At 39.8% G+C, this 25,504-nt stretch overlaps 4 protein-coding genes across 7 annotated transcripts; 3 read left to right on the top strand and 1 right to left on the bottom strand.

Moving 5' to 3' along the window:
* The first annotated feature begins 310 nt into the window (after positions 1–310).
* On the top strand, positions 311–4,564 carry LOC105183574 (uncharacterized). The gene is made up of 5 exons (XM_011141822.3): positions 311–845; positions 1,127–1,565; positions 1,655–1,857; positions 1,942–2,081; positions 3,040–4,564. The coding sequence occupies exons 2-5, from the start codon at positions 1,201–1,203 to the stop codon at positions 3,952–3,954; spliced, it is 1,623 nt and encodes a 540-aa protein (XP_011140124.1). The 5' UTR covers positions 311–845; positions 1,127–1,200; the 3' UTR covers positions 3,955–4,564.
* A 74-nt stretch (positions 4,565–4,638) lies between these two features.
* Positions 4,639–6,718, bottom strand: LOC105183573 (probable serine/threonine-protein kinase DDB_G0280133). Of its 2 annotated transcripts, none has more exons than XM_011141820.3 (4): positions 6,550–6,718; positions 5,332–6,459; positions 5,114–5,248; positions 4,639–5,028 (listed from the first exon to the last, which is right to left on the bottom strand). In XM_011141820.3, the coding sequence occupies exons 2-4, from the start codon at positions 5,710–5,712 to the stop codon at positions 4,735–4,737; spliced, it is 810 nt and encodes a 269-aa protein (XP_011140122.1). In that variant the 5' UTR covers positions 5,713–6,459; positions 6,550–6,718; the 3' UTR covers positions 4,639–4,734. The 2 variants fall into 2 exon arrangements, with proteins under 2 accessions (XP_011140122.1, XP_011140123.1); XM_011141821.3 differs by having other exon boundaries at positions 5,332–6,120; positions 6,297–6,671.
* Positions 6,719–11,386: 4,668 nt separating this feature from the next.
* On the top strand, positions 11,387–13,799 carry Rnmt (RNA guanine-7 methyltransferase). The gene is made up of 6 exons (XM_011141817.3): positions 11,387–11,726; positions 11,810–12,066; positions 12,173–12,354; positions 12,524–12,736; positions 13,034–13,239; positions 13,309–13,799. The coding sequence occupies exons 1-6, from the start codon at positions 11,591–11,593 to the stop codon at positions 13,383–13,385; spliced, it is 1,071 nt and encodes a 356-aa protein (XP_011140119.1). The 5' UTR covers positions 11,387–11,590; the 3' UTR covers positions 13,386–13,799.
* Positions 13,800–15,659: 1,860 nt separating this feature from the next.
* On the top strand, positions 15,660–25,342 carry Top1 (DNA topoisomerase 1). Of its 3 annotated transcripts, none has more exons than XM_011141815.2 (12): positions 15,660–16,097; positions 16,421–16,469; positions 17,578–17,947; positions 18,025–18,362; positions 18,458–18,612; positions 18,688–18,891; positions 19,025–19,177; positions 19,300–19,397; positions 19,844–20,817; positions 21,249–21,699; positions 21,835–21,984; positions 22,150–25,342. In XM_011141815.2, the coding sequence occupies exons 1-12, from the start codon at positions 16,056–16,058 to the stop codon at positions 22,250–22,252; spliced, it is 3,087 nt and encodes a 1,028-aa protein (XP_011140117.1). In that variant the 5' UTR covers positions 15,660–16,055; the 3' UTR covers positions 22,253–25,342. The 3 variants fall into 3 exon arrangements, with proteins under 3 accessions (XP_011140117.1, XP_011140116.1, XP_011140118.2); XM_011141814.3 differs by having other exon boundaries at positions 19,010–19,177; XM_011141816.3 differs by lacking the exons at positions 15,660–16,097; positions 16,421–16,469; positions 17,578–17,947; ... (3 more) ...; positions 19,025–19,177; positions 19,300–19,397 and adding an exon at positions 19,502–19,692.
* Positions 25,343–25,504: the final 162 nt, after the last annotated feature.

The raw sequence follows: 25,504 nt of genomic DNA, 5'->3' as shown, positions 1-25,504 counted from the left end.
TTTTTAATGTAAATCTAATATTTTGTTAGTTAATTTCTCTTTACAATTCTATCAGTATTAAAATGAATTCAGAATATAAGAGATAACTTCAGCATAAAGAGATAACTTTTTTCAAATATGATTCTCATTTGAAATAGTCAAATAAATAAAATATCTAATTTGTTTTCTACATCATTTTTTGTACATTGAAATTCAGTTTAGTATATTTGTATTTAATTTATATATATTTTTTTTTTTGCGTTTTAATATATATATATATATACATTTTTTCTTTTTGTAGTAAATCAGGTTAGGATGCAAATTAAGTTAAGTTAGGTCGTTCGCAAGATTATGTTAGGTGAGTGATCTACCGTACATGTATGCGGCAAGTCGATGCTTTTATTTAGATGCTCGACAAGACGAGTACTACATGCGTACGCCTACATGGATGCTGTAACGGGTTTATCATGTGTGTATTTTGCACACGCAGTACGATCGCGCGTATTCGTGCCTGAATAAAAAGATATCCATAACCAATCTGTGTAATAATAATAATAACAGCTACAAGGTATCGATACTTCGGAGACGTTTTATCGCCCTCTTGTGCAATGGAAGCTTATCAAGATATCGTCATGCCCGTTCGACACGGCTGACTAATCTATCAAGTAACGATAGCATGTTTATCTACCTCGTTATTTTCCCATAAAGGTAACTACAATCCTAACGTGTTCATATGTCGCACGCATCTTCATCGAATGTGGAAACCTCGACGATTATGTTTGATAAAAGAATGCAAACATATCGTTGAAATGATTTTACCAATTAGATTGGACCTTCAAGGAGACTACATTTGATTATTAGCTGTGGTGAGTAAAGTATCATAATTCTTCTGGACTTTAGAGTTTATAAATATATCCTGTTTTTATCGTAATAATAAGTTTTTTGTTATATTAGAAAAATTTTACTTAAAATATAAATGTAAAATATTCTATAAGTGTTATGTGTTTAAGTAAAAAATCTAAAATATTTTTTACTTAAACACATGCAAATTATGGACATATATTTGACAAGAAATCAATTGACAAATTCTTTTCATATTATTCTGCATTCTTTTTGTGTTAATCTCCTTGTGTGCCTTTTTCATCAGGAACAGAACTTGTCGTTAGACACACACATGCTGCCTGAACAGAAAGATGAAACTGACTTGTTAATAGTTGAAAGATGGCACAAGACTTGAATACACTCTGCCACAGAAAATCCATGTGTTGCATGAAGGTTCCATTGAAGTCAACGGAACAGATATACCTGATCTTCCTTATACCAGCATTGATCAGCTGCTTTGTATATATAGTGCATTTTTCTGCTGACTTGGTGGTAGCTATTCAACACCTCAAGGAAAACAATCCAATATGGGGATTCTGCACCCTCGCAATTATGTACGCTCCGGCAGTCTCATATTTTATATTGACAGTTTCAAGGCCAGACTGGTGGATGACAGACAATGATAAAGTGTCTAAAGGAGTTCTTGGCTGGCTCGGCCTCCAAGTATGCCATCTCATAGGATTTGTATTCTTCGCCTTGTATAGGTAAAACTCAATCTTAAACACAAATAATTCTATATAACAATATTTTTATTTGTTTGTATGTGTTTATGGAAACTCATATTTTCTTACAGATATGCAGGACTGATCGTACTATCAGTAGATGCTATAAACTTAACAGGAGATGCAAGAATCAAAACACTGAATCTAGCTGCAGCACCTGCAGCTATTGAACTGTACTTCTTCCTACAGGCATGGTTCCAAGCTGTTCCACAGGCTGTTTTTCAGACATATTTGCTCTTCCTGCAGAATCCTTTACACCGCAGCTATCAGTCAGGTAAGTGGATTAATTCCTTTATATAAATAAATATTTTTTTAACCATTCAACAAATTCCCTAAATGGTATATATACTTTTCGCAGTGATGGTGCAAGTGATTTGCATCCTCATGTCTGTTATAATATTGGCCATTCAGACAGCTTCCTTCCAAAGATTCGAAAGCCAACGTTTAAATGGCAGAAAGCTACCATGGGCAATGTGGCTGAAAAAATACTGCATCGAGGTACATATTCAATATTGTACATATGCAATATGAAATAAGAAACTGATGATTAGAAACGCATTACGTATGAGATGTAAGAAAAATATTGTTAAAGAAAAATACCGTTATTATACAATTGCACTTTACCAACATATCTTTTTATGTATGTAAACAGAAGAAATACACTCAATTTCAACTAAATACAGCAATATTAGCATATAATTAACTAAATATTTTTAAATTTTGTAATATTAAACAATTTTACGTTTTGAAAAGAAACGATAAGTGTATATGTAAAACAATGTATTTATTAATCAATATTGACATTGTGAAGAATTCAATCGTTATATATACCTATAGTTATGAACTCTGCTGAGTGTATGCTAATGTATGTGTGTATGGTTACATTCCATTATACCTAAGTAATTTTTCAACTTTTAAACTAACAGTACGCATCTTAGATCTCTTTGTATCAAAATGGATTGCTTTACATGAGTTGAAGTGTGAAAGTAATAGTATTTTTTTTTTTATTTTGTCATACATAATGCGTTTCCAATTAGTTTCATATTTCATATCGCTTATTTACATATCCTCAATTATCTCTCAAACTTTTCCGAGTTCCGTGCCTTGAACAATTTTTAATAGTTCTAGCATTGAAAATAATGATTTTAGAAGACAATTTTTCGAAAAGTGACTTCCTTTTCAACCTAGAATCCACTAATGTTAAAATTTTTTGGATGCCATTTAAAAAATGAAGCTTGATGCCCTCCATCCCACAAGAAATGATTGCGAAAAATGAAAATAAACATAAAAAGGCATATTGGGCCGAGAAAACCGAATCCAAGAACATTAAAATCCATTCAGCCGTTTCAAGACTGTAACACTTTATTTGGCTCACCCTATTGATTACCCATGATTAATTAATAATATGATTATTTTATCATATACTTTTTTATATAATTCTTCTCTCAATTACTAGGAACTAGAGAATTTTGAAGAAAGGGCACCTTTGCAGTCCGCATTGCCTACTAGAGATCAAGAAGACAAAACGAATGCATTATCCGAAGCCACACCAGCGGAAGATAATGAAACGAAACTGGAGGAGGTCACAGTCTACGGTAACGTGCAGCAACAGCAGCAGCAGGCACCACAAAATGAGTCACGTAATCCCCTGGACCGTCAGATCTCCGTGACGCCGCCGTTGCCACCGAAGAACGCGCACGTCATTCCGCCGCCGACGCCACTTCGCGGTATTACGACGGTCGCACCGCTGCCGATACCGGACGCGCCCGCGCCTCCACGACCCGACTCCGTCTACAGGGAATCGCAACAGGAAGCGAATGCTGAAACGAATCAGCAGTCCGTAACGAACAATCCGCAAAGCTTGAAAATGCCAACGCGCAAATACTCCGAGAAGGGTCTCGAAGAGGATGACCCGGTGGGCAAATTCCTTTCGTTTCTTTGGTGGGTTCTCTTCATCCTGGCGCGTGTGTTGTCCATCGTCGTGGCTTACGAGTTCTATCCGGTGTACGTGATGGCGACCTTAGCCGTACACTATGTTGTGATGCTGATCTACCTCTTCTACTACGCCAAGTACTACGACGTGATCACATTCTTCGTAAATCTCTGGCTCGGCTTGGTCTACATATTCAGTCTGATTGAGTATAGAGTCAAGTTTAAGTATGCCGACAAGTGGACAATACCATATTATGTGTTCGTGATTGTGCAAAATATGGCGTTAACGTTGACGTGGTTCATTCACGCCGACTGGGACGGTTTCTGGTACACTTATGTGGTCTACGTGATCTTTTGCTGCATGGTGCTGTGCATCTTGTCGTCCGCGGTGTATCATTCGTTGTATAAACCAAAGAAATGTAGAGTATATAGTAGCTGACGATCGCTGGAGGCCTTGCCGTTCGGATAAGCCCGCGCGACGATCCCGAGACTTCCGCTATTTACTTACTTGACTTTTACTGAAAAGTCTAGACTGCTTTGTGTTCAAGATATTTTGAGAGAAAATGTTCGTCAGTATTCCGCGTATACATAATCGTATGTAAAATGTATATTTATGCGTAATATTGTTATAAATTACAATTTCAACTATTCTACAATATATACTACCGTACAATTGAACAATTCAATGTAGAAAACGGTCATTCATTCACAGGCTACTTCTAGGCAGCAGATTCCGCTCCTTAACTGTGTATTTTACAATATTCATAAGTATATATTTACAATATTACATATTTGTATAAAAAGAAGAGTGGTCTTATATATGCTTACATAATAAGTACCACTCTCTAAATATGAATATCTATGAGAATATCAATTCTTCTTCTCTTTATACACTTTACCGCAGATATCTGATGATTCATATTCATATAGGGCAGTTTCTTTGTTTTTCAATAAGACAAAACTGCAATCTCTAATATCGCTCAATTTTCACCAGGAGTCATTGATTCGCACAAATGCACTAATCTTTGTTCGTTGTATGTAGACATATATATATATATATATATATACACATATATATGTATATATGTACCTCACACATATATACATATATAATTTATATATAAAATATAAATATATCATATATGTTGTATTTTATTAAAAACTCAAATTGCACAAAACAAAGCATAGCCATTTGTACGAGATATCTTCATCTTATTCTTCATACGTGAATGTTCGACTCTCTGCTAAGGTTGCCAAGTTGGGCTTCAAATAAAATGTCATTCAGCAACTTCTCTGCTATTATTCTTTGATCCATACGCATGTTCCTGAGCTTTGCAGCTACGTTTCGGCCGATCGCGTCGTATTCGTCCTCCATTACGAATGAATTGTGAGTGGTGACACGCATCTGATCTGTAACTGGCTCTTGCTCTTCAACAGTATGCCGACGAGTAAACGAGTCATTCCAATCTGAAGGTTGATCGTAAGACTCCTCCTTGTTAATCACAAATTCATCCTGGAAAAAAGATACGTTCGTCGAGTTTTCGATTTAAGATCGAGGTAATACGAACGAAAGTACGAGCAACAAATCATATACTCACAGTTTTATATTTATTGCGCTTTACTCGTGTATTGTCAGAACATTTGTCGTTTAATGCTGAGTCGACATAGACTACAGCAGGCCTCCTCTGACTAGATTTACCTTTAATTTTATCAACTAGTAATGGATGCACACGCTGTAAAAATAACATTATTCATGAAAAATAAACCTAATAAAAATCATACATTTTATATTTCAGTTTTATGTATTACAATTTACCTTTATATGACTAAGAAAATTCCCAGTGGACTTCAGGTTTCCATTCAAACATCTGTGACAATATGAACAACGAACTGTGACATTACTGTTTTCTACCTTAGTCACTGTAAAGTGTTCTCCATCCAATATAGCAGGTAATCTAACGGGAGTAAGAGTTATGTTTTGTTGAGTGTTCGATTGATCCTGATGCGTTTGTTTTGTCTGTTGTTGCTGCTGCTGTTGCTGTTGTTGTTGCTCATCATGGTTCCCTTGAGTCTGTGCTTGTTCAGCTTGTGACTGACTGTTCACAGATTGGGAAATGTCATGTTGCTGATTTGCTGCAGCAACCATGCAGGAGTCAAAGTTCTGTGTCGAGTAATTGTCCATAATAATGCAATGCATGCGATTTCACCCTTGCTTCGACAAATAGATAAGATGAACAAAAGAGTTTCTCACTGTTCTTTATTTCAGTTTCTCTCAAGCAAATTCCTGGAGCAATCGAAATACGAATAAACGTTTTTACTGTGCTTGGTGATAGCAACGAAACAGAATATTATTTATCTTGGATTCTTATTGAATTTTAGATAAGCCGCCAGATAAGAGCATCACTCAACTCGAATCTAAATCAGATAATAGATGAGAGCGTAAGCGTTGCTGATTAGCAGAGAACAACACTGCTGCAGGTAGTTTACAATAATTTCATCCTTCATAACAATGTCCCATTGCATAGGTGCAAATCAGTAACACTACTTTGTACAGTGTCTGTACAAAGAACAACGTGCTCTAGACGCTTCTCCCACCTATAAACATCTGCAGAGCAATCGCATACATTGAAATTCACGTCTTCATTCATGCGAATCGTCGCTCGTGTAGTGGCAACATTGTGGCAAATAAATGCACGAGTCGAGTATACGCGAGATTCCTCTCGTGCAACAAATTCTACTTTATTTTCCTGAAATATCGAAAGAAGCATAAAATGCATTCACCTCGTGCTTCTTTTTTTCCCACTCTCCCGTTTGTCACACATAATCCGCATGAGCGACCAATTGATATATAATCGTGCTGTCCTACTATCACAGTAAACAGTCGTTCGATCTCTCGCGAAACGCCACAAACGTCTTTGATTGAGAGGTTCCCAGTTGCTTCACTCTGTATAAAGAGGAACTCATAAACAAAAAGTTTGAAAATCGCTGCGATAAGGCACTCACAATCTAACCTAATTTTAATTTTTGGACCTACTAAATAACAATAAGAACAATAAAAATCGTTAGACGATACAAAGTACGATGCAAATTCGCCAAAAGCTAGATTATGGAGACCTCTTAGGGCCAGAGCACAGACTTCTACATAACGCATAATACACAACGCATAAGAGAATCAATCAATCAGAGTTCTTTATTTCTGTCCTGAGGAGGGAAATGAAGAAAACTAATTGGTTTATTCTCCTAAGCCAGCGGCACACGATGCTTGTTTTCGAGCTGGATTGCTTGCTGGATGAAAATACTGCGTTCTGATTGGTGTATTTCCATCCATCTCCAAAAATATACCAATCGCAATATTTTCATCTAGGAAGCAATCCAGCACGAAAACAAGCATCGTATGCCGCTGGCTTTATGTGTTATGTATTATGTGTTATGCAAAAGCCTGTGCTCTTGCCCTTACTCTTAGCGCAAAAGCACAGGCTTTTGCATAATACATAATACATAACGCATAAGAGAATAAACCAATTAGTTTTCTTCATTTCCTTCCTCAGGACAGAAATGAAGAACTCTGATTGGTTGATTCTCTTATGCGTTGTGTATTATGCGTTATGCAGAAGTCTGTGCTCTGGCCCTAAGGGCCAGAGCTGTCCTGAGGAGGGAAATGAAGAAAACTAATTGGTTTATTCTCTTTGCGTTATGTATTATGTGTTATGCAAAAGCCTATGTTCTTGCCCTTAGGGTCAAATCAGAATTCATCCTCGTCTCCCTCTTTACGGCCCCTTTCCCTGCAAAGTCCCGCTGTAAATGCATCATCCGTCTTCTTATCAGTGCTGTCAGGTGCAATATATTGCGACGCTACAGCGCATGCGTGAGATGACGTACTCTATGCCCATGACGGCAATAAAGCGCATCGCAGGGTCCATGAAGGAGCCCGCGCTATTCGATCAGTACCGCGATTCTGTAATTCGTTATTGGAGTTAACGACACTTTCGTTATCGTTGCGCAGCTTTTGTATACCGTAGAAAAGCTGCGCAACAATAACGAAACTGTCGTTAACTCCACTAACGAGTTACAGAATCGCGGTACAGCTGTCTTCCAGGCTCCAGTGTAGTTTTCCCGTGTTTCTTGCGCGAGTGCCTTATCTTATATTATATTGTTCAGTGGATACTAAATATCAGTTACATTAACATTATAATTCCAGTGGATACTAAGTAACAATTACGTTACATTAACATTATAATTTTTCACTCAACTGTGTAACTGTTACATAATATTTGTATTAGACTCATATTAGACTATAGATTGAGAATTACTATCAGATCAATTAAAATAACCACGATTTAGATTATCTAATTTACTCGATTGCAATTCTCAATGCATAGTATAATATGGGCGCTATAATATTTTAAAAAAGATACGATACTGAGACTTTCACTCAAACAGGGAGCTACGTCATCTCACGCATGTGCTGTAGCGTCGCAATATATTGCACCTGACAGCACTGCTTCTTGCACGCACATTTGTGTGTTCTTTGGTGTGCTCGATGCACATGCTCGAGAAAGGTGCTTATCCAACACACCGTTAGTTGTCGACAGTGTTGCCAACTTGGCTTATTTTCCGTCATTTCTAGCTTTTTTAAATAACGCTTAACGTGCAAAAATTGTGGTTTAGCTGTTGACGTATTTTCTGGATTTTTTAAAAATTGAAACGGCGGATTTTTTCTCCAAAATAAGTTAACTTTTTTTATTAAATTTGAATGAGGCGTTATTAGGTGTGATTTATTGTTATTGAAAAGAGTTAATTATAATTAAATAATATATATTACTTTAACATTGCATGATTAAATTTATGTATGCTTGCACTAGACAGATTTGCGTAACTGAAATGATTTGATTTGCTGACGCGGTTTAACACAAGTTACATATCTTAAGCCAGCGGCACACGATGCTTGTTTTCGTGCTGGATTGCTTGCTGGATGAAAATACTGCGTTCTGATTGGTGCATTTTCATCCATCTTCGGAAATGTACCAATCAAAACGCAGTATTTTCATCCAGCAAGCAATCCAGCACGAAAACAAGCATCGTGTGCCGCTGGGTTTACGTCGCACGGGGAAGCAGCATAAGGCCTGAAATACAATACGTCGTATGTTGGAGTCGGATCTCGCAACTTAGTTGATGGTCCAATAAGAGAGTTTGTTTTCCGGTAACGAGTTTTTCTCATTGGACTATGAATTGCGTTCCGACATCTGACTCCGACATACGACGTATTGTGTTTAGGCCTAAGGCCTGGTCTACAATAGGTGTTGTAAGCTGTAAGTCGTAAGAACTGACCAGTTATAGCTGATTATTTTTGTAATAATCGACTGTGATTCGCCAATTCTTACGACTTACAACTTACGACACGTATTGTAGAATGACCTTTAAGGCTCGTCTACAATAGCTGTAAGAGTAAGGCTGTAAGGCTGTAACGTAAGCTGTCAGCGAATGAAAATATTTCATTTCGTGTCTTGCAACCTTACAGCCTTACTCTTACAGCTAATGTAGACGAGCCTTTAGAGCTCTCACAGGCCAGCGCGACGCGGCACGCGACAAGCGACGCGCGATATTCAATGATCGTTCTGCTATTTTGATAATTGTACGCTTATTGGATATCACGCGTTGCATATCGCGTGTCGCGTTACGCTAGCTGTGAGAGCCCTAAGATTGCGAGGATACTGAACTATCTACATAATAGATAATAGGAAATAACAATACTTGATCATTTATTTGTGGTGTACAAAGCTTATTTCTCAACTCATAAGTTTGACTTGAACGTAAGTATTATTACTTGTTTTAATATCTTTCTGCACTATTATTTTATATACCTTATATTATTGCTATTATTAACTTAGATTAATTTTGCTACATTTATGATATTAGGAGTATGCAAAAGTTCCCGCCATTTTTTCGCTTGAAAAACTCATTTATTTATAGAACAAAATGAAATCAATCAAATGAAATCAATTAAAATATTGTCCTTCGGCAGCTACAACCTTTGTCCACCTATCAGGTAAAGCATGGATTCCTTTGAAAAAGAATTGTTCACTTTTAGAAGCGATCTAATCGTCGATCCATTTTTTGCAATTTTCGAAAGAAGTGAAGTGTTGATCTGCCAAGCTGCTGGTCATTGATCGAAAAAGGTAATAGTCAGAAAGAGCAATGTCTGGTGAATACGGCGGGTGGGGTAGAAGTTCCCATTTGAATGATTCCAATGTTTCCTTGACTGATTTGTGAACGTGTGGTCTCGCATTGTCGTAATTACATTGTTGAAATATCACTTTACCATGTCTGTCGGCGTATTGTGGTCGTTTCAACTGCACTGCTCTGTTCAATTTGATGAGTTGTTGTCGATAACGATCACCAGTGATAGTTTCGCCTGGTTTGAGAAGCTCATAATATAAACGCCTTTCTGATCTCACCAAATACAGAGCATAATCTCCGATCCATGGATGTTCCTTTTCGGCACTGATGCTTCTCCACGACTAACCCATGATTTCCTTCGCTTAGGATTGTCGTAGTACACCCATTTCTCATCACCAGTAATGATTCGATGTAAAAACGACTTTGATCTTTGTCTAGCAAGCAACATTTCGCACGTGACTAATCTCTCAACTAAACCTCTCAATGTCTCTTTCTTTTAATTGATATGGAACCCACACATCTTCCTTTCGAATCTTCCCCATAGCTTTGAGGCGTCTGGAAATGACTGATTGGTCAACGTTCAATGCTTCTGCGAGCTCGTCTTGGGTTTTAGGCGAATCAACATCCAATAAATGTTGCAGTTCGGCATCTTCAAATTCTTTTGGCCTTCCGGATCGCTCAACGGTCTTCAACGTTGAAATCACCACATTTAAATCTTTGAAACCATTCTCTGCATGTTCGTTCTGATGGAGCAGATTCACCATAAGCGTCCACAAGTATTCGATGAGTTTCTGCGGTAGTTTTCTTCACATTAAAGTGGAAAAGTAAAACTTCCCGCAAATGTCGTTTTGTTGGCTCGTATTTCGACATGTTTAACGGTGTAAAAAGATATGTAACTTTCGCAAAACAAAACCTTTTTTCTCTGATTATTGTTGACAGATGTCAACAAACAAAGAATATGAAGAATATAGATAACAATGTTTGCGAAATATATAATTGGAGACATCTAGATGTGAACGGCGGAAACTTTTGCATACTCCCAATATATGTAGATGCCACCACAATATAAACCAAAATTTCGTCTGGCTTGGTTAAAGTCAGATAAATTCAAAGACTGGCTCTTACCTATTGATGATGACCCAACAAGAGCAACATGTAAGTGGTGTAAATGCACTATTACTGCCAAATTGACTGACATTGATAACCATTCGAAAAGTAGAAAACATATAAGAGCATCAGCTCCATTTACTTCATCGTTTTGTCAAAAGAAGATTGATTTTCCTAAAAGAAATAAGAAGACATCAGTTGCTGAAAGTAGGTAATACCGCGTATATAATACTGCTTATAATAAAATGAAATATGAAAAATATATATATAAATATATATATATATATATAAAAGCGATATTGTATCAATAATATAATATAATTATATTATTATGAATAAAATTAATCAACAATAAAACTAATTATGTATTTATTTTAATTCTTTTCTTAAAAACATATGCACACGTATACATAACGCGCGTGCACACATACACACACACACACATTTATTAATTTTAGCTTATTTCTGGGGTTTTTTGGAGAAGCATTTGACGGATTTTAAAATTCAGAGTTGTCAACACTGGTTGTCGGGCCTCCAGTGTTGCGGCCAAGCCGCTTCGTGTTGTTACGGTATATGCGATTGCAATTTTCAATCCATAGTATCTTACGGGCGATAAAATACCTTTAAATTAATACGGTACTGAGGCTCCCACAGCGTTTGCTCAATGCGCACGCCCGGAAATTCTCTGAATCTCTCAGCACTGAGGGTCACGCACTCGCCCACACTCGCCTAGAGATCGTGCGCCTCGCCGACCGCGAGAACGCCAGTGCCGGGAAACCAGACCGCCCGCCATGCAGGATCGGCTGCATTCCCGAACAGTTGCTGAACATTATAATGCGTTGGAGGAGAAAGGTCTACGACAAAGAAATCAAAGTCGGATTGTATATATGAGAAATTTCAACAATTGGATCAAAAGCATGCTCATAAGTGATTATCAGTTTCTAAGAATGTAATATCCGTTATTTCTACAAAATGGGAATACCAATTTATCATATGTATTTCGCACACAGATGAGTACATAGGCAAAGTGAAACAAACTAAAAATCACGGTGCCTCCTTGAGGGTATTGGACATGTGCTGTGGGAAGGGTGGTGATTTACTCAAATGGAAGAAAGCCAACATCACACACTTGATTTGCGCGGATATAGCGGAGGTGTCCCTAGAGCAATGTCAACAACGGTACAATGACATGACGAGTAGGAGTTCCAACGACCGAGGTTTTGCTCCTATTTATACTGCTGAGTTCATTACAGCAGACTGCACAAAGGTAGAAGACATACATATGTATCCGATAAATTGGAAAGTCAGTCGCGATTTTGCTCAGCGAGGAAACGTTCTCGCCAATGGAGTTTTGTTAAACAGCAGTGTTTCAGGTTCGTTTGAGGGAGAAGTATAAGGATCCCAGCATGCAGCTGGATTTTGTGAGCTGTCAGTTTGCGTTCCACTACAGCTTCGAGTCCTTGTCACAGGCGGAATGTATGCTGAGAAACGCCAGTGAGACTCTGAGGCCAGGAGGCTTCTTCGTAGGCACCATTCCGGATGCATATGATTTGGTGTACGTTTGAGTCTGCGAGATGTTATCGATATACAGAAAATGATATATACATACACACACACACACACACACACATATATATATATATATATACAGAATATATATACATATATATATATATATACACATATATATATTTTTTTTTTTTTCATTGATTTGTACGCAACAGTTCCCGGTGGCAGAAATGCGACGACAACAAATTCGGCAATGACGTGTATAGCATCGACTTTTTATGCGAAGACAAAGAACGACCGCCGCTTTTCGGCGCCAAGTATAATTTCCACCTGGAGGGAGTGGTCGATTGCCCAGAGTTCTTGGTGCATCTGCCCACCCTACGTAAATTGGCTTTGAAGAACGGTCTCGAGTTGGTAGCATTCGAAAGGTAAGAGAAGACGTCGCATTTATTCGTAATGTACACAGTTTACAACGACGGCGACTAATGGTTGACGAGACTGCTCTGCTCATGGAAAATAAGATCGTTGAGGAAGCGCACGCGTTTTATGTGAGTGACGACCGTGGGGGATGCTTCTCCATATCAATTTCATAAATTCCTTGCAGATATGAGACGCAAAATGATTCTCCGCTCGATACATTCAAATATGCTGTTAAACAAAAAATATAGCATTACGTCTTGTTTCCGTGTATGTAATATTGTTCATCGAAATTTATCTGTCTCAAGGTTCGATACGTTTTATGAACGTTTCAAGGACGAAGGCAGATCCCTGTTGGGTAACATGCAAGCGTTAGAAACGTATCCGCCGTTTCACGAGGTGCCGCTGCTCGGCAATTCGGAGCAGGATTATCAGCACGCCGTTCAGTACATGCAGAACCTGCCTGATCATCGTAAAATCGGCACCCTCTCGCAGTCGGAATGGGATGTCACTTGTGAGTATAGTTAAAAACCCCAAACAAAGTTAGAATTTCGAACACTATATCGACGATATCTTTTTGCAGCGTTGTATGCAGTGTTCGCATTTCGAAAGATGAAGACAGTCTGGAACAGCGAGGGAAAGGCGGAGTATGTGGCGTGAAGTTTGTGTAAAACTTGTCGGAGCCACTTATGATGAAAACAAAATTAATTAAAAGTATCTGTGGAGTATCAATTGAGTCTATGAAGGATGTTCAATCTGACATATTGTTGATCGGCTTTTCAGCATTCTTTTAACTTCCGTTCTTGGCTATATGATAATCAATTATGAAAAGAAATTTGTTTTGTTACAATAACTGCCGCAGAAAATGCCGCAAACGCAGGTATTTAAATAAAAGTGAACGAAGTGATGTATATTTAACCCTTTGCGGTCGGAGCCGCCCGACGAGCGAGCGTTGGTCTCAAATTTCTTTCAAAGGAAACTTGACTCTTTAGTCTACTATACCCATGCGTATGTTATCGTTCAGAAAGATAGACGTACGCGAGCCGCTTCATAATACGTCTCCGCAGCTGTAAACTCAATTGGGCGGCTATATACCGACACGCGTCCACAACGGTAAAAAGGCTTGGGCGGCTATTTGCCGACACTCGACCGCAAAGGGTTAACTTGTAAAATACTTAATTTATAAATATATAATTTGTAAATATATATATGTTTAATTAAAACATATAATTTATATATATGCTTATATATGTGTGCACATATATGCTTATATATATGCTTAATTAAAATATATAATTTATAAATATATATGCTTAATTTATGAAAATCGAATTGCAAATCGATTTGAAGTATTTTCTCAAGGCGTGACATGAGTATCAACGAATTTTTCAGAGATATTAACATATCGTAATAAAAAAACTTGCGTTCTGCTAATTAGTCAGATTATTGTAACAAAACAGTGATTCCTTTCTGAAATTGTTTTTCTATTAAGACGACAAATGCAAGACAGTTTCTCTCACTAAACATTCTGTAATCTCAATTTTTTGACTGATTATACACAATAGATGAAGTTTATCATATACTCGATCTCTTATGTAAATCACATTATACACATGTAGTACATACAATATTACACACACCCTTCACATGTTTTTTCATCAGAAAGAATTGCATCTCGTGCAAACGCAACAATTTTCGCAGATTGCATTTCGCAGAGAGATCATTTCACGGTGAGAATCATTTGCCTGTATTTTCAATGTAACAAGAATAAAGATACATTTCTTCGCGCCAATGCTACAGAGATTACAAGTACGATCAAACGTAATGTATATATAATTCGATCGAATGTCAATCGACTTTGTAGAATCGATTTGACGTTTATCGAATTGAAGTTGAATCGACCAGAGGTAACGACGTCGCTTCGTAAGGACGACGAGGAACGTCTCGAGCAAAATCAAAACGGGGAGGGTAATTACAAAATTATCGCGTTTTCGCAGTGAAGCTTCATCGTAATAAAAGAAACTCTGTATTTTTATTTATCTTACAATTATATCGACGATTTACTCGAAACTGCCAGTGATAAGAGCATTCGTCATAAAAGACCTTAATTACGACAAAGCTCCATTTTCCTGATTCACACACGAGACGTCACGTCCTGCCGTTTCCTGCTTCTTCCGCCGTTGATCTAAAGAGCTGACTCAGAGAGAAAAAAGAAAAAAATAAGATTCCCTCACTCGGGAGACCGACCGGTGAGTTTAATGAGGAATCACAGTCTATATAATTCCGTCATCATCATGCGTTCGCATTTGCGCTTTGTCGTAGAAACGCACGCGATGACGACCTGCGCAAGGTCTTCTCACATGCACGCGGCTTCGTACATTCGTCGCCAAGTACACCCAAGTAAATTTCCTCTCAGAGTAAATTCATGGCAAGGAAATATTTCCAGAAGAGCCGACATAAACATCTCGAATTTCCAAACGCCACCGAGTCAGAAAATGTGTCCCTCCTGACGAGTCTACGCTGAGTGAGAGAGAGAGAGAGAGAGAGAGAGAGAGAGAGAAAGAGAGTCAACTGCTTGAACTCGCCCGCGTTTTCAAACCTGCCGCGTCGGGCGAGTGGTGCGCTTCGAGCGCGCAATAGCGACCGACTTCAGACTTTGTGTGTACGAAGCAACGCTTCCGAGCGCGCGCGCGCACACACATATACACGGAGCGACAGCCCGTGTCTCGGGCGATCGAACTCGTGGAAACTATACCGGTTTCGATACTCCGCCGGTGAATGACTTCGGGAATCGAGGCACGGGGATCGTGTCGTTTGGAATCGCGTCTGGCGGACACGACGAGAGAGAACACTCTTCGGAGATCGAAGAGGCGGAGCGAACGGGCGCATGCGCAGTCGCGCGTTTCTGATACTTGGACTGTGTCGCGGGGCGCTGTCGCGCGCGACGTCCACAGCCAGTCGCACGGTGGATGTAGGGAAGATAGGACGGATGGTGGAGGTGTAGAGTGCCGAAGCACGGCGGGCACTGCTGGACGGTCTGCAAAATCTTTCTTTCTCGTGTACGACCGCGAAGTCAGGTCTCTTGCTCTCGCACGCGACACTCTTGTAAATACCCGGGGTTGGATCGCGTGCGCGGCGGACGTCGCCCGCGGCTACGTGAATCCCGCCAGGTAATTCGCGACAGCGGAGCACTGCCGTTGGCTACCGCAGCTGCTGCTACCTCTACCGTCGCTGCTGCTGCTCTTTCTTCATCACCACTGCCTCTCTCGCCCGCGTTGGTCGACCGAATCTACCACAGGCCTTCCCGTACACACACGTCTGCGTCGGGAAATGGAGCTCGAGCAGGCGGCGTCGCTGGCCACCACGGACTCGGTGAGTGGTATATTTCGCGTATACGCGAGCCTACGCGTTCACGTAGGTGCACGTTTTTGCGATATTCGGTCGCGTGAGCACTCTCGCCTCTTGGTCACGCTACAGCATCGACGACGCGAAATTTTTCTAAGTCCCAAAATGGCGTCTGCGGCTAAGTCCTGTGCCGTGCGTGGCGCGAGCGCCAGACAGCCGAGAATGCCTCCGTGGCTCGATGTGTTAACACTGAGTCGACGCGTCGCCGAGGCTGCGAGAGGAGATAGAGCGCGTCTCCCTTGTTCTTCTCTCTCTCGAGTCCTTCGACTCATGGACTTTCTCTGTTTTAGGATAAGCAACGGTCCAAAGAGATCGCTAATGCGGCCGGGAATCATAACGGTGAGTACTTTCGTTCGGCCGCGCGAACGAATCACCGCACCATGCGAGCGAACTAGCTAGCTAGCAAGCGAGCGTGTTGTGACTGACGATCGAATTCCGGCGATGCGATTTGCGGTTATTGCGACGATCGTCACAGCGAGCATCCTGTGTCGCTGTCGCTGTTGATCCGGAGTTCTCTGGACACGTGCGTCCATGCGTTCGAGAGCGACACGGCCCCAACCGTGGTTACTTCCTGCGCGGCGGTTCATCCTTTTCTTTCTCGAATCCACCGGATGTAGCGATGATGTGCAAAAAAATTCTTCGGCTAGCTGCGATTTTAGAATTTCCAATTTCCCGGTGTTTAATGAGATGCAATGCGACATCATTTCATATTTATTCGGATGCCTACGAACGATGTTACGAAAATGGTTCGATCACTTGCGATTCGAACTTAAAAAAGCGCGCGCATTCTTAAATATTCTTTCAGAAGAAGAAAATTCACAACACATGTTTGCCTTTAAAATTTCAGCTGAATCCACTTTCTCAGAGATTAGATTATCAATGTTCACACCGATACACGGAATATTGTTTATAATATTAAATTCTGTAAATCGAATCTTGCTATATTTCTGGCTTAACTTGCTGTGTCAAACTTTACATAAATTTACATAAAGTTTGATGTAAATTTGTATTGCACAAGACTGTATTATTAACATATAAATGAATTTCGTAATGTCCCACTATATATCAGGTAATCAAGAAATTTTGCTGTTTTAATTAATAGACATAAATAAGTTCCATAAGTGTTACATAACGGTAAATATATAAATGAATTTCATAATGTCTCACTATATATCAAGTAACTAAGAAAGTTTGTGCTGTTTTAATTAATAGAGATAAATAATTTCCATAAGTGTTATACATCTATAAATTCTCTATTAAATAAACTTGTTTAAGCATATACAACCATACTATTAATTGGTAGTGTGTGTGCATGGTAATATGTAGTGTGTACAATTTGACAATGACAAAACCTAGAAAAACCTTGATTATATATATATATATAAGTTTACGTACATGTGTGTATGTTGGGTATAAGTTTTATATTTACATCGTATGATTTCAATAGATACTCATATCAATGGGATGTCCAATGGCTTTGACAAAAAGAGGGAACACAAGTCCGAACATAGGGACAAAGATAGAGAAAAGTCTCACAAGTCAGATCACAAAGACAGAAGCAAGGATAAAGAAAAGAATCACAAAAGCGAACATAGGGATAAAGACAGAGACAGACATAAACATAGTTCCAGTTCCATCAAGGATAAAGAGAAGCATGACAGCAGTAGTAAGGATAAAGACAAGGAGAAGAAGAGTTCATCTGGCAAAGAGAAGGAACATAAAAGCAGCAGCAGCAGTTCCTCTAGCAAGGATAAGGACAAGAGCAAAGACAAGGAACATCATCATAAGTCAAGCTCTAAAGACAAAGACAAGGACAGGTAAGAAGGGCAGGTGAAAATTATATACTGTTGTTCATTTTATTGCTGTGCGTCGAATACACAAATAATTCTTTTAGACATCATAGCAGTTCCAAGGATAAGGATAGCTCGACCAAGGACAAGGATAGTTCGAAGAGTAAGGATAAGGATAGGCATAGACATAGTTCCTTGAATTCTAGCTCGCGTGATAAAGATAAGGACAAGGATAGAAGCATCTCAAAGGATAAAGAGAAAGACAAAAAACACTCGTCGGATAAAGACAAGGAGAGACATTCCACTTCTCATTCAGGCGATAAGGAAAAACATCGTTCATCGGACAAGGATAAAGACAAGCACAGCTCGTCGTCCAGTAAAGACAAGCATCGCCATGAGAAAGACAAGGACAAAGACCGCCATCGGCACGATAAAGACAAATGTAAGTTGATCCATCAAGGGCGTGCATGGTGTTGCACCATTATTGCACGCATACGTTTTATTTCGATCTCTTTAATCGTGCCGTTTTGTTCGCAGCTAAGCATCGCGAGGACAAGGAGAAAAAGGAGAAAGATGTGAAGGAGGAGGTGAAAATAAAAGAGGAGCCGAAAGAAGAGCCGATGGTGAAGATAAATCATGCGATTAACGAAGGGTTGCGCATCAACCCGAACATAAAGCTGCAGATAAAAGAAGTGATTATCCGCTTGCGATTGTGCGCTTTTGCGGAGATAAAAAACGAAGTACTAAAGTAGAACACTCCTTTGCAGGAACCGATGACGCAATTGGATCTAGATGACGATGATGATAGCGGTGGCGAGCAACCGCTTTACATCAAGGAAGAGGATGACGAGGAAGAACCAAAGGAGGAAGAGGCTAGCATGGATTCGACGGACGGGAACGATACCAGACTCTCGGATCTCCATAACACTACGATAAAGACTGAAGACGATTCGGAGGAGGACAAGCCACTGGTATGAATCGAATATCGCTTTAATCGCACTGATGTTTGAATATTATTTCTTTATTATTTTATTGTTTGATCGGTGTTAATTTACAATTATAATTCGATTGAATACACATTTAACATAGTCTGCGAGGTCTAAGGTATCGCCAAGTGTTAAGAGGAAGAAGGCCAACTCGGACGACGAGGAAGACATGCCGCTGATGACGCGTAAGAAACCGAAGAAAACCAGTCCGAAGGCCAAGAAGAAGAAACGGAAATATGACGACGACGAAGAGTCCGACGAGCCCGAAGAAGTATGCGCAACATGTTATTGTAATCGTAATTGCGAAAAAAATACAAATTGTTTCACACCGGAAAAATCCACTTTACTTGTATACATTAAACTGGATATTAATCATTGAAATGTTTGATGCAGAAACCAAAGAAGAAGAAAAACAACACGAAAGCGGTGAAAGTAGAGACTCCCAGCCCGAGGAAGAAGAAGCAGGAGGAGGAGCCCGAAGTTTGGAAATGGTACGTGCTCATTGGAGCCCCGTAGTATCACCTTCGGACGATCACGTGATCTCTTCTAACTTAACCTTATTCTTAAACCTAACTTTACGTTAAGTTTCTCCACGTTGTGCTTCCTCGCAGTATCGTGTATCGATTCTACTTATGTATTGCAATATGAAAAAAAATAATGACAGTATCATATAATGAGAATTCCAGTGAGAAATTTAGTGATTCAATTAGTAATGAAGCGTTTATTCGGTGTTGGGAACAATTGCGGTTATACTCACATGACGAAGGGAAATGAGCTTATCTTAAGGTTATGACCGTCACGTTATTAGCGTTCGATTTTATATATTTAGCCAACACAACAATTGAGTGACTTCATTGTGAAGCTTAATGTTCTTTGTTTTTCTATAATATTTAATGGTAGTCCAATATTAAGTGAACATTCTTTTATTTCTTTTTAGGTGGGAAGAGGAGAAGAAGAGCGACGGCACAAAATGGCACTTCCTGCAGCACAAAGGGCCAGTTTTCGCTCCGCCCTATGAGCCTCTACCACCTACGGTGAAATTCTATTACAATGGCAAAGAGATGAAACTGAGCCAAGATACAGAGGAAGTCGCGACCTTTTATGCGCGCATGTTGGACCACGATTATACCACCAAGCCTGCATTTAACAGTAACTTCTTTGGCGACTGGCGAGATGTAATGACCGAGTCGGAGCGTGCCAAAATCACAGATCTGTCCAAGTGCAACTTCAAGGAGATGCACACGTACTTCTTGCAAAAGAGCGAAGAGCGTAAAGCGATGACGAAAGAGGAGAAGCAGAAGATCAAGGAGAAGAATGAGGAGACCCAAAAGGAGTACGGTTTCTGTGTCATCGATGGTCACAAGGAGAAGATCGGTAACTTCAAGATCGAGCCACCAGGCCTATTCCGTGGCCGTGGCGAGCATCCAAAGATGGGCAAGCTGAAGAAACGAGTGCTGCCGGAGGATGTGTTGATCAACTGCTCGAAAAACTCCAACATACCGAAGCCGCCAGCTGGTCACAAGTGGAAAGAGGTGCGACACGATCCAAACGTCACCTGGCTCGCTTCCTGGACGGAGAATATTCAAGGCCAGGTGAAGTACGTGATGCTGAACCCGTCCAGCAAGCTCAAGGGCGAGAAAGACTGGCAGAAATACGAAACAGCGCGGAAACTGGCGCAGTCAATCGACAAAATTCGCGCAGAGTACCGCGAAGATTGGAAGAGTAAGGAAATGCGCATCAGGCAACGCGCCGTCGCCTTGTACTTTATCGATAAGTTGGCGCTTAGGGCTGGTAATGAGAAGGACGAGGATCAGGCGGACACTGTAGGCTGTTGCTCATTGCGGGTGGAACATATAAAGCTGCACGAGCAAAAAGATGGGAAAGACTACATAGTTGTATTTGACTTTTTAGGTAATTATCGACTCGATTTTCTGTCTTGATATTATTTATCTCAAAAAATATTTTATTGAAGACAAAGAGATTTCTTATATTACAAATTTCGTATATACCTTCGTTGTATATAATTCTTGGAGAGCCTTAAGACAATTTTTTCCTCAAACAAACAAACAATGATTGACGAGACAAAGATTTAATTGCGTGTTATTTCTTTTTTGTAATATTTTAATGTTGAGTATATAAACACATTCAACATATATAAATAAGTAAATCTAAAAATTGAGAAAATTAAATAATTAAATCGAAACCTTGAAACCGAAAAGAGCAAGAACTTACTCTCGATTTGTATTCTCTAAGCTTCCTTCAACTTCACAAAACTTTGATTTTGTTATGTTTCTATAGTTTACAGTCTCATTTAATTGTCACGAAATTAATTAATTTCACAGGTAAAGATTCTATACGGTATTATAACGAAGTGCCAGTGGAGAAACGCGTTTTTAAGAACCTTCAACTTTTTATGGAGAACAAATCTCCCGGAGATGATTTATTCGATCGGCTCAACACTACTGTTATGAACAAACATCTGAATGAACTGATGGAAGGTCTCACCGCTAAAGTATTCAGAACTTACAACGCGTCGTGGACGCTGCAACAACAATTGGACAAACTCACGGATCCCAACGACACGGAGGCGGAGAAGATCCTGTCGTATAACAGAGCTAATCGCGCCGTCGCCATACTGTGTAACCATCAGCGTTCCGTACCAAAGACGCACGCAAAGTCAATGGAGAACCTGAAGGCGAAGATAGAGGCTAAGAAGGAGACGATATCCGAGGCCGAATTGCAAGTGAAGGATGCCAAACGGGATGCGAAGCACGGTTCGGTGAAAGAAAAGATGTACGTTGATCGATGATACGCTTGTCCTACGTCCAGAAAACACTTTACGTTAAACGCGTTACGTTAAGCGCGTTCTCGTGTTTTCTCGTGCCCGTTCATATCAATGTTAACGATATCTTCACGATAACTTTACAGAGTATACGAGAAGAAGAAGAAACAATTAGAACGATTAAAAGAACAATTAACAAAGTTGGAGGTCCAGGCAACCGATCGAGAAGAGAACAAAGAGATCGCGCTGGGTACCTCCAAGCTGAATTATCTTGATCCTAGAATTTCCGTCGCATGGTAGGTATTTAGTAACTTCATTATATTTAATTCATTCACATCTTATACACTTAATGTATATATATGTGTGTGTGTGTGTGTGCATATCAACGCGACACCTTTTTGCGAGACATCCCTGCCTTCGTCTTTTGTATGTAATATTGTAAATATTATGTTTGTCCTCAGGTGTAAGAAGCACAACGTGCCGGTTGAAAAAATATATAACAAGACCCAGAGGGACAAGTTTAGATGGGCAATAGACATGGCGGGGCCCGACTACGTTTTTTAACTTCGTGGGAGTTCGTCGTCACGTACGTTACGAGAAGATGTCTCCCTTTGACATTGTATTTAGTGAATTTTGCGTTTTAGGAAAGTCGGAAAACTAAACGAGATTGATCGGGCGAGAAAGAGAGGAAGAGAGAGAGAGAGAGAGAGAAAGAGAGAGAGAGAGGAGAAAAAGTGAGAGGAAAGGGAAAGAAATAAAAATAAATACAGCGAAAGAAAGAATGTGAGAAATTCAGAATTTTTTACACGAATACACAATAGCAAAATATAAATGTGAGAGTGTGGGAACATATTTTCTATAGGATATTCGCGCGATCATATAAATTAGTCGACGAAAGGCGACTATATATATACCTAGAGGTGTGCAATTAAAATTCGTCGACACCCCGGTAGCCGATTACGTGCTTGGCATTTGCCACCGAAGCAGATTTGTTGTTTTAGCTGCGTCACTTCGCCGAGTTCGTCTATACTGTGTACGACAGCCGTCTGTCTCCCGAGCGAGATCACGAACAAATTAGATGGCGAAAGCGTGAGAAAGCAAAACACGATCGGGGGATAGTCTTTGCGCGAGCGCGAGGGCCATGTATCGTAACTTTGTTTTGTTTATTAGGTAGAAATTTATATTTACGTACGTGTGAATTAGGAAAATATAGCACCGAATTTGTGCGGAAAAAAAAAAAGAAAAACATCTAAATCCTAAGACGCAGTATCAAAGGGTGCGAAGAAGGATGACGCATGTATGAAGCGTTAGCTGCGTTATTATGTATATATAGAAGGATTCGTGAGTAAACACGAACACAATTTCACAAATACGCATTCATATTTAAAAAAAGGAAAAAAATAAACACTGGAGAAGGCAGCTGGATTTTATATTTCCTTAAAAACACACATACACGAACATTACATATAGTACATACACGTACACTTGTTTCTCTCATAAATGTATGATAATGTCATTTCATCAAGTATCATTCACATTTTACATTGCGTATGAAAACATATATATATAGGATATTACCGATATCGTGCACTACTTTTTTTATATAAAAAAAAAGCAGAAAAGGAAAAAACGAGAAAACTGGATCAAGAGAGACGATTAGACAAATTATGCGATTCAGAGGCCCATGATGGACGCATATCGAGCGCTAAGTATGTTTTGATTTCCAAGCTGGAACAAGTGGCGTTATACCTAACGCCACTTCAAGAGAAAACGAAACTTGGGATTAAAAGGATATACTTAACGTTCGCTATGTACGCCCAGAGAATATAGCCCAATATTACCGTTCCCCAAAACTGAATCCTACGTATAACATAAAAAAAAAACAACGGAACATATGAATATATTTATATATATTTAAGTGAATCGTCGCTTTTTTAGCGATTTATGTTTTATAAGACAATGTGTCTAGGCGCTATAATAATAATAATATAATAAACGAGAAACTGGCGTATTCTTTGATTTTTTTTAGTGTTATCTGCATATTTCGCGTCTCACACTGGAAGATAGCACATAACAAACACACACACATACATACATATATATAATAATATATGTATACGTATATTTTATGCTCACTTGACGATAAGAAGGCGTAGGCATTAAGCTTCCCATTTTCGCAGTCGAATCGAGACATTCTGGCGTATGTGCTTAAATATATACACACATAGACACACATATCTGTATATATGTGTGTGTGTATGTATGTATATATGTATGTATGTATGTAAGATACATTATTTCGTTGATATTCTTTGCTTTTGTTTTACACGTCGCTACGTAATTATTATTAATTCCCTCCGTAAGTGGGAACTGCTTGCATTCACAGAAATGATTATTGTTACGTTAAGCTTGTACAAGTCCGCTTGTTCTCGATCCGCTGAAGATGAGTTAGAAGCGTCGATAAGAAGGAATTAGAGAGATAGAGAGAGGGAGAGAGACGTGAAGCTACTATTGCGCTATTCGCACTATTTATCTCGGAGAATGTATAACGTTCCGACGAATCTACTGTTACACATGTGCATAAAACGTATGGAATCATTACTCGTACATGTAATTATACGACTAAGTATACAGGTAGATAATATTCAATGAATTTGTAATGCTAAATTATACATTACGTCACGACACGACGCGTACGTATGTACGACGACGACGACGACGGAGAGTTTGCGCGCATCCTCGCCGAAGAAAGCGAAAGATCAAACGTCGGCGACGGCGCTTGTCTCGTCGTATGCACTTTTCTCATCTCGGCGCGTAGACACGTCGCGTAACAGGAGCGAATAATGTATATTATAGTACGCGAAGACCGATCATCGTCGAGTTCGGCGATTCAGACGACGACGTGCGTGCTCAGATTCGGGTGTGCTACGATGATTTTTTTTACGTTTATTCGCGGAGTAAACGAAACGTGATATTCGACTTGTAAGGTCCCTTTCTCTCGCGTTCGAGAAAGCACGTCGAAGACCGAGCTCGTCGGGATACGCGAATCGGTTGCGGTCCTCGCGCGCGAGATGTATGCGACATGACTTTTGTAATGTGCGAAAGACAAATTGTGTGAAACTTCTCTTACTCGCTGCTGTTACCGTGAGAGAAGATCCATCGAATACGACTTCCGCATCGTTGACAGCTGCGAAGAGAGCGGAAGAAAGAGGAGGGGAATAACTTCAGTTTTGGGGATCGGTGATCTCGGTGTCTCGAACGGGTGAAACGGGGAGGGGAGGAGGGGGGGTAATTAAATTCGAAGCGGAAAGGTGGAACAGCCGTTCACAGCCACTCGCAATATGAATATAATAGCAATGTAAGTGTCATGTGATGATGCGCGACGAGGGGGGGGATGGGAATTAAGAGAAAAATACCGCAATGAGATAGAATCGCAAGCGGCGGGCGCGAGCCTTGCGGAATCAGAGCACAGCTCCATAGGTTTTTAACTTTTACTACAAACGAGAACTCGACTAAGAGTGCAATTGATATTTAGTACAATTCCGTGCCCGCGCGCACAACAGCGGGACGCAGGATTACACACGTGTATGTTTCTCAGTGATTATCACTTCGATATACATATTATTGGAATAATAAAAGAGTCTTAGTGCCGGATCCCCGCACGGTGGTCGACTTTATTTCAACACATCCAAAAAAAAGAAAAGAAACAACAACTGGGAGCTCAAGGCGGCGTTCCTCTCTCTCCCCCCTGTGACGTTCGGAGAACGAAGGAAGAAGCGATGTAGCGGCAGGAGCAGAGGATACAGAATTACTCTC

This window comes from Harpegnathos saltator, unplaced genomic scaffold (assembly GCF_003227715.2).
Source record: "Harpegnathos saltator strain DR-91 unplaced genomic scaffold, Hsal_v8.6 scaffold63, whole genome shotgun sequence".
Classification (NCBI taxonomy): domain Eukaryota; kingdom Metazoa; phylum Arthropoda; class Insecta; order Hymenoptera; family Formicidae; genus Harpegnathos; species Harpegnathos saltator.
This window is presented reverse-complemented; position numbering and strand designations above follow the sequence as displayed.